The sequence below is a fragment of the Xenopus tropicalis genome, chromosome 2, assembly GCF_000004195.4.
Source record: "Xenopus tropicalis strain Nigerian chromosome 2, UCB_Xtro_10.0, whole genome shotgun sequence".
NCBI classification, from domain to species: domain Eukaryota; kingdom Metazoa; phylum Chordata; class Amphibia; order Anura; family Pipidae; genus Xenopus; species Xenopus tropicalis.
In genome coordinates, this window is record NC_030678.2 from 90765922 (window position 1) to 90775255 (window position 9334).

At 38.9% G+C, this 9334-nt stretch overlaps 1 protein-coding gene across 2 annotated transcripts; it reads right to left on the reverse strand.

Annotated features, from left to right (window-relative positions):
- Positions 1-623: 623 nt before the first annotated feature.
- Positions 624-8727, reverse strand: rpl11 (ribosomal protein L11). Of its 2 annotated transcripts, none has more exons than XM_012956992.1 (6): positions 8646-8727; positions 7484-7631; positions 6887-6993; positions 5365-5496; positions 2530-2640; positions 624-703 (listed from the first exon to the last, which is right to left on the reverse strand). In XM_012956992.1, exons 2-6 carry the CDS (start codon positions 7605-7607, stop codon positions 674-676), a joined length of 504 nt encoding a protein of 167 aa, XP_012812446.1. In that variant the 5' UTR covers positions 7608-7631; positions 8646-8727; the 3' UTR covers positions 624-673.
- Between the last annotated feature and the right edge of the window lie 607 nt (positions 8728-9334).

The window sequence follows — 9334 nt, forward strand, 5'->3', positions numbered from 1 at the left end:
GTAGGTTCTTAGAACGTGTTGCTGTGCAGTTATCGAGAACAGAAAGTTCATCAACACGTAATAGCCTTGTGCTGCACGGCTCCGTTAAAATAACTGGAAGCCACATTTTAATAAATGTCTGTATTTGTCCATAGGTCTTTCTACTGATCTGCTCACTGTAGCTAGTACTTGGTAAATCTCTCACTTTTCACCTTGCTATTAAGGTAAGGAGATTATTTTTGGTAAGACATAACTTTCTATGTCCTCCATTGAAACATTATTATACCCCACCTCTGGCAGACACTGTGCAGAAGATAAACATCTGTTTCCCACAAGCCCAGCTGGGAAGAACGCTACTATGGCAATGTGCTGCACTGTAATTATGCCATTATCCACACGTCAGCAGCCAGTCGGCAGTGCATAAATTGACCAGTTTGAGGGGGGGGGGGGGGGTTGAGTGTCATGTAAGTGAGTAAAAGTTATAACTTACTAGTGGTGGCTTTCTGAAATATATTCAACATTGGAAACAATCATTACATGTGTATAGCACAGCCCTGAAGTTACTCTAGACAAGAGACTATTTCTGAATCTTGGATGAGCCCTTAAACTCCAGCAAAAGAGATGAGGAAAAAAAAACACACAAATGAATTTTATCAGAAAAGTTTTATTGATTTTTTTCTGAGACTGAACCAGCTCACTTGCCAGGGAGAATTATGCCATCGTACTGAAAAAAAACAAAAAAAAAACAAAACACTATTAAACAACTGCTTAAAGAAAGATATTTTAAAGCTATACAGAATCCATGTGTATATATACTGTGTACCTACACCTACATATACTGTGTACCTACACCTACCCTATAAGTTTTACTTATAGGTTAGTGACTGGGGTCGTTTTAGGACAGTTGATCAGGGGACTTTGTATATCGGAACAGTTTTTCCCATTGCACACTAAGCAATTTTATTGCCTCCCGAACCCAATTTTAGTGAAATCACAAACACTTATGCAACTACCACTGAGCATGAGTAGAAAAAAAAACCTCACCCTGCAACCTGGAGGCCTAAATTCTCATTTTCTTAAAATACTACCATATTTTATTTCCTCTCTTTCCCATAAAGGAAACAGTTGTCCGATTTTGGTTAAAATACTTTTGTTCCTTAAAATGAGCTTTTAGCACAGTGTAGATGATACAGGTATGGGATCAGTTATCCAGAAACTCATTCAGAAAGCTCCAAACTGCAGGAAGACAATGCCCCATATACTCAATTTTAATCAAATTTAAAATTTTAACATGTAATAACAGTACTTGTACTTAATCCTAAAATATAATTAATCCGTATTGGCAGCAAAACAATCCTATTTGTTTATTTAAAATTTTTTTGTTTTTTTAGTAGACAACCACAGGTTCTAAGCATTTTGGATAACAAGTCCTATACCCATATTAATCAGAAGTATTACTTAAAATGAGCCCCAGCTGATTTCCAAAAAATCCCCAGGTCCCGATCATTTAGGATAATAGGTCCCATACTTGTATTCTAGGAATCTTTAATATTGTCTAAATTGTTAGTGTGTTTTTTTACCCCCCATTTTACTTTGTTCTGTTGCTCTACAGTTGGGTAATTTTTACACCAACTTATGATGAAGGGTTTAATCAACGTCTGGTTGTTTGTTTCCAAGTAGCCAATCATGTTATAATCATGTTTTTTTTTTTTTTTTTTTAGAGAAAGGAGTGCAGCTTTTCCTTTTTTCCCCATGGTAAATTTCTACCCCAACCTGGTTGGTTAACAAAAGAAGATTCCCTCAGTGGAAAGGCAAGCAATAAGGCTATTGCCACACCAAGCTATTTCTCCGCCTGCGTTGAAAAGAAAATCTGCTTACATTTGCCCCAAGGTATAATTGCACTGACAGGCACTAGTTTTGCCTATGCACAGACTGGATTTTGCAAAAAAAAACTGCCTCAGGCGGCAGCAGCAGCAGCCCACAGGTTACCAGGGCCAGTGCAGATAGGGCAATAGTGCTCTGCATTAGCAATGCAAACCCTCCTCATTCTGAAGGAGCACAAGAAGCATGGAGTTGAGGGACATAATTATGTAGGTCACTCCAATAAGAGCAGAATTGCTCCTGTTGTACAAACATTAAATCTAACATTAGACACATGAATCTAATGCGGACAGTCTCTTATGTAATGGACAAGAAGATTGCACAGGGGGATTGTCACACTTTTGAATCTTCATTATAAAATACACAAACTGTCCATTATGCACAATACTTCTGTCCAGTCTTCAAGAGACTGATGAAGCGGGCAACAAACAAAAATTAATATTGCATTTGTCCCAGGTTCAAAGTCAAAAGAAGTGCAGTTTATTCTGCAGCAAAATAGCCGAGCATTTGACCTGAATCTAAACCACTTTCATACCCTGTGCCTTCCAGGGAATTACCAACTGTCTTATGAGCTGGAACTCAAGAACAGCTAGGGATTGGTAGAGTATTAGTACATAAACCAGTGTTTCCAACTTATTTGTGCATTCTTGCATGTTCCTGAAAGTTTACCTTTTGCTGGAACCAGCGCATTGCCTCCTCTTTTCCAATACGGTGCTTTGCTCCAATTGTGCCTCTCTTGCGTTTTTTGTCGGCAATGCTAAATCCTGGTCGGCCAAGAACCTGTGAATATTAAATTTGGTAAAAAATTATTTAAAAATCAAGGCTGACAAGTTTGCATTTCATTACAGTCATTGCAGTAATTGTGCACTGTCAACTCAATGTTTAAGAACACAGCTATAAAGCATGAAGTACACATTCCTTCCCTCCCTTTCACTATTTATATATACTAAGGGATCTGGAGCTTCACCTCTAACACTGCTGCTAACATGCGAATATACTCTTAGCAAATCTTACTAAAGTGGGCAATATTGGTATAACGCTCCCTTGACCTACCACTTCTTTAGGAGGGGGTACATTCGTCGCACTTTAGAGACTTAATGCTTTCAATTGCAAATAGTTACAAAAAAAAAAAAAAAAAAAAAAAGGGGGGGGGGAATAAAAATGGAAAGCTAAACCCTTATAGTATTTTATTATAAAATAAGTCACCAAGGAGCTTCTTGACCAAATACAAGCACAAGGTTTTCATGCAGGTCACAGAACTCCATGGTGACTTCTAAATATATTTTTTCACAACAAGGAGTACATTATTGTAATTCACAAGTTTCAGCAAGTCATGTGACAGAATACATCGCTGGGCTTGATTGTAACGGAGCACATCACTAAGCACCGTTAAGGAGTTAACTTACAGGATATTCTGTGTATTATATCCTTATAATAAACAAGAGCCATGAATATTCAGTAATATCCTTTAAATCAGTGGTTCTCAACCAGTGGGTTGGGACCACTTTGAGGGTCGAACAACCCTTTCAAAGGGGTCTCACCTAAGACCATCGGAAAACACATTTCCGATGGTCCTAGGAACAGAGACACCGCTCCTCTATGGTTGGGGGTCACCACAAAATGAGGAACTGTATTAAAGAGTCGCTGCTTTAGGAAGGTTGAGAACCACTTTTTTAAATTGTTACAGAATATTAATGGCTCTTTATTAGAAGGATACAATACACAAGAGCCATGGAAATCCTGTAAATTATATATCCAACAACTGTGCTTGATGCCATCCATTATAATTTGTCACATGACTAAACAAAATGTGTATTATAATAAATGCACTCCCTGTTCCTTTACCTGTACTAAAAGCACTGAATGCTTAGTGACTTGTACCCCGTTATAAAATACGGACATTATTCACTATATAAACTTACAGGATATTTTTTCTAATAAAGCCAGCACTCCAATAAGGGTAAACAATACTATTTTGACTAATAAATGCTTCTACAGAGCACTAAACACCCCACACCAGAAGGTAGCAATCTTTGATTACATGCATGCACTGAATGGTCAAATTTACCAGCTCCCTAATTATGTGTCATGTGTGGCTCATTATGCTTCATATGCGTATAATGCAAGTGCTGTAATTTTCTTTTGTATTACTACCTAAATGACCACCAGGAGCTCCCTTCCATTGCAGGCACCATAGCACTCTCTAGAACTTTTTTTTACCAAAAAGTCATATTTCCCCCTACAAACTAGTGTACCTGAAACCACCATTGGGCCTCTAAATTCACTTTTAGCATATGTTAGACAGCCCTATTACTGAACATATTCAGACCCTTAATGCTTGTGTCAGGCTGAAAATGTCAAGTACAAGTGCTTGTCAGTTTCACTGCTCCCAGTGACTTTGCCCCCCCCTTCTCTAAGGGCAAAGACAGACTGGGAAATTAGCTGCTGCAATTTTTTTTTTTAAAAAGCTAGATGCATTGACTAATTGCCCAGCCACGGCAACTAATTACTGCAATGTTACCCATTCTTCAAATATGAAAATCACTGCATGCAAAGGTACCAACACAGCTACAAGTCACATCTACTTTAGTAGCGGAATTGGTCACTGCAACTTTTTTTTTTTTTTTTTTTTTTTTTTAAATCACAGCAACTAATCACCCCATCTATCTTCACCATAAGAGTGGAAACACAAACCTAGCTTTTTACATGAGACTTTAGTGTTGGTACGGTTACACAGTTCAGCTAAAACCGGCAAAAGGCAAGCATAAAACGGCTGCATCTGTAAAACTAGGAAAGGAGGTAGAAGCTAGGGAAAGCAAGCTACCACAGAGCTATTTTCTCTGATAAGCCCTATGCGGCTAATGTTAAACATGGGTTATAGTGATTAATTTGGCTATAGTACCCTTTTGTTTATTTTGGCCTCTATCTTAAACTAGCAGACGGTTTAGGAGCAGCAACTGCCCACTTACCTCTGCAGATGCCTCATCTACATGCATAGATGGCGAATCTGCAGGTAAGTTGCCATTTAGACTGACTGAACAGGATTTTAAGATGGACTGTCAAAATTTAAGGTGGCCATACACAGCAAAAGGTTGCCAAATGAATGGATCTTCCCCTTGACCCTTAAGGTGGGCGATATCTAGCTTATTTGATAGACTGACCCTTGGGCCAAACAATCAAATTAAACCAGCAGGCATAGGAGCTGGTGGGCCGAGGACTGCATCGATGATCAGATCCCCAATCCAATGGAAAAAACAAACATGCCCATCGAGATGTGGACAATTTTAGTCAAAATCTGTCTGGTATGCCCATCAGGGGTGCCCATAAACTGGCAAATAACCTACCAAATAAGACTTTGAATCGGCAGCTATAATCTGCCCGTGTATGGTCACCTTTATGCCCAGGTTTTAAACCACAAGAATCAGCCAAACCATCCAGCCAGAATTTAGATATGTATGGCAAGATTTAGATATACTTAAAAAGCTGTTACCAAGATGCACATACCACATAGAAGTCCAATCCATAGATACCAATGCTTGGGTCATATTTAATCCCCAAGTCAATGTGTTCCTGGATACCAAAACCGAAGTTCCCTGTGTCAGAAAAGTTGTTTTTTCTCAATTCATATTCCCTGACCTAGAGAGAATAAAAATCATTAAGGAACCTTTTATAAATTACAAGAACATTGTCCACTAATTTATGCAGGATAACAAATATGCAATACTCAGTCTAAAAAGGAAGCAGACCTCCATGTAGTGTTGCCACCTGGCCAGTATTTAACAGCCATAGCTGGTATTACATACTCACCGTCAAGTACACTGCTGGAAAATTTGTAATACCATTAAGATGCATCTCTGCCCACTTAAGGCCCAGTCAACTCCAGTTCCAAATCAGAATCAACCCAGGCATATCCATGCAGTAATGGACCCACCCGTTTACTACTTTGTCTCACCTATGAGGTGCTGTGCAGCCCCTTTAAGTCACCAGCCAGTTACATTTTTCGAAAGGTGGAAATGCTACCTGCTTGTGATCATACAGATGTGTAAAAACTCCTCTTGTTCAGAATATATATTGGGCCAGTGTATTCTTCTGCAAGAGCACAACCCTGAGGTATCATGTAGCCTCACCAATAATCGAAACTTTCTGCCTTCTTAAAAGTTTAGAACTACATATCTGAACAGTCGAATCTATCATTACTGACATTTCACTACTATACAGAATTTTATGAAGGACCGATATCCCATATCAACAGGTCCAAAGTGAATGTGATAATTGGCGCTTTGGAGCATACAAATTATGGTCTTACAGCTGATTCTGCTTCTATCTTTAGGCTATGCCCCTGTACCAAGGTCAAGGGGCCTTTTATCATATCCAGTGACCAAATACACCAAACAATTCCAGTCATCACTACATAAATTGTCTTTTTTTATCAAGCTATGTATTGATCTTCAGAAAATGCATTCCCCAAAATCTGGTGTAAATGTAAGCTGCCCATTGAAAACTGGAAAATACATAATTCATTTTTTTTTTTTACTTCTTTACTTCTGCTGAAACTTGACGCTTGAATTTTTTTTCCATTGGCTTTAATACATTATACGAGGTTTGTAGTGGCATGAATGACATGAAATGCAAATATAGAGTGGCATAAAACACACCCCTTGACAAGTGTGCCATTTTACACAGCTTCTTACACTGTTTTTCAGCCTTAGTTTTACCCAGTATGACACATTGGGTATAGCACTACAAAGCAGGACAACAACTGAAATGGTGAAGTGTCCAAGAATCCACCAAACAGTTGACTTAAACCCAGACTGCTTGAAGTGCACTGGGTGCCTACAGTGTTACATGCAAACAAAACAAGGTCTGCAACAGCATGAAGTTCCATATTGCGGACTTGTGCTGCAGATATGAAACTAAACCAAGTTTTACGCCATTTTAAGCGCACTTCAGCCAAGTTGTAAAGGTATGTTGTGTAGAATTCAGTGGTTTCAGTTAAGGCAAGCAACTAAGTTAGCAAGGATCCTACCTTCAAGCCCTTTTCCAGGATCTCTTCTGCTTTGGCTCCACGTACTGTACAATGTACGGCAATTTTCTCATTTCTTCTTATGCCAAAAGACCTCACTGTGTAACGGGCTGCAAAACAAATTGCTATTGTAAGAGCACAGCTTTGCTAAATGTATCAGATCTAACAAAGGGGCAGCTGGAAAAGAATCATGCACTTAGGTCAACAGGTTATAACACCAAACAAAATAGCAATCCCAAGAAACAAATGATTTTGTTGAAAAGTTTTCCCTATTAGACATCCATCTGATATGAAGTCAACAGTTCAGCTGTATTTATTAAACTTCTATATAGATTTTCTCACATAGCCTTGCGGCAATACACATGCTACAGGGGTGCCATATGTATAAGCTCTTAAAAAAAAGGGGTAATTTACAGCACAGTCATATGAACAGAAGGGAGACAAAATTGGTAAAAGGCCTGCAATTTTAGTTACTTGCAGTAACAGTGCTCAATAGCGACATCTACAGTAAATGAGATGGCAAGCTACTATTGAAGGCATGTTGGGACATATCACTGACAGTATCATTTAAAAAAAGAATTAAAGTGATGGTTTCTTTACCTTTAGAGAAGACAGGAGTCTGCCCGGTGAGCTGCTCCAGCACCTTGGCTGCCCGGGTCAGTCTGTCACCACTCTCACCAACACAGATATTCAAGCAGAGCTTACGAATCCGCAGCTCACGCATAGGGTTCTCTTTGTCAGATTTGTCCTGGAGGAAGGGAAGAAAAATTATTAGGGATACATGAATCCAGAATTTGGCTGAATATTAAGAATAGGGCAGAACGAACTCCAAACCCTAAAAGAAATGTAAATTTAAGAGGCAGGATGAGTGGAAGTGAGATGCAAACGGTCAATTTTTCCAAGATTTAAAAAGATTAGATTTGGTCAAATAGTCAGCCAAATACTTTGGCATATATTGTATCTTAAATGCCTGCTACACTGATATTGCAATTCAGCTTTCATACAGGCTTAACAGTTCACAATAATGTCAACTAGCAGGCTAAATATTCATTTAATGTATTTGAAAGATGTCAACAGGACAGTAAGCAGGGAATAACTTCCATAAGGTCACAAACTACTAGGGGCTTTCAGTTTGTAATATTACATTTCCTTGTATTTTATTTAAGGAGTTCCCAATTCCTCCCATAACCAAGAACACATTATTTTACAGGCCAAGGTAACATTACCACATTCCTCTAAACGTCTACATGAAAAAAAGCAGTGAAAAGATTCAAGTATTTTAATAAGTCCCCTGGATTTACTATGAGGTTTATAAAAGCACACACTATACAATCAAGTTAGGTGTAACAGGCAGACACACTGACCAACCACCAAGGATACCAGAGTCCCATACTGTCCGACAACACAACGTGCTTAAAACTCCTACATACATATCAATATTTTAATGATTCAGCCTGCCTAAAAGTCACACATTTGCCTGTTACTAGGCGCAGTCATATAAAACAAGTCGTAGCAGCTCAGCAAATAAGAGCAGACAGTCGACGCTAAACATAACAGACCGTGTACCAAAACAGTTATGCATATTCTAAAGATCCTTATATGCTAGACATACACGGCATACACAGTTATGGCTGTATACACCCGGCCCAGAATGATCCTCCAACAATCTGTCAGTGTAAACGGGCCGCTACAATAACTAGATCATCGAGCGAACAGATTTGCCAGCATACGATCTACATAAGTATATTTAATAGAGACGCGCCTATGAAATTGATGGCGACAGATTAAATTCCCCGGCGCAAAAGCTTCCACATCTGAGACTCACCGCCATGTTGGGAGATGGGAAGAGATCGCGAGAAGTCAGAGTCTGCTTTATATAGTGCGTAAGGCCCGACGCATTACGTCACAGCGAGACTTCGCTCATGAGATTAACTTTACGTGTGCCGGACAATCAGGGTTGTGACTGGATTCACCTAGCGGAATGGGAGTTTACTTCCCTGAGATATAGTAACTGAGTACATTATAGGTAAATTGATGTTCTTATTCCTTTAGATTTTGATATTATTGTTTGGGGTGTGCAATAATCAGTTGTTTTCTGTAGAACGAATGGATTCTATTTCAATATCAGATCATGCTTCTTTGTGTATTGATCTTTATAAACCATTTCTTGGATTGGATTTTTTTCAGTCTATAATAGGTATTTTCTGTAGTCTTTTTTAGTGTGGGAAGTAAAAACACCTATCGGAATCTGAGTAATTGTTCTGTTATCCAGTGCAATACAAAAACCATTCTTACAATTTAAAGGAGAATAAAGTAAAATAAATAAATAAAAAACCGGGGGTTCCAGTTTGTTTGGTGCCCTCATTGCTTCTAGATGCCAACCTGGGCTGGCATTCCTACAGTTAGGGGCCCTAGGCTGGCTTCTAACAGTAGGGAGCTTAGTTGTCACTC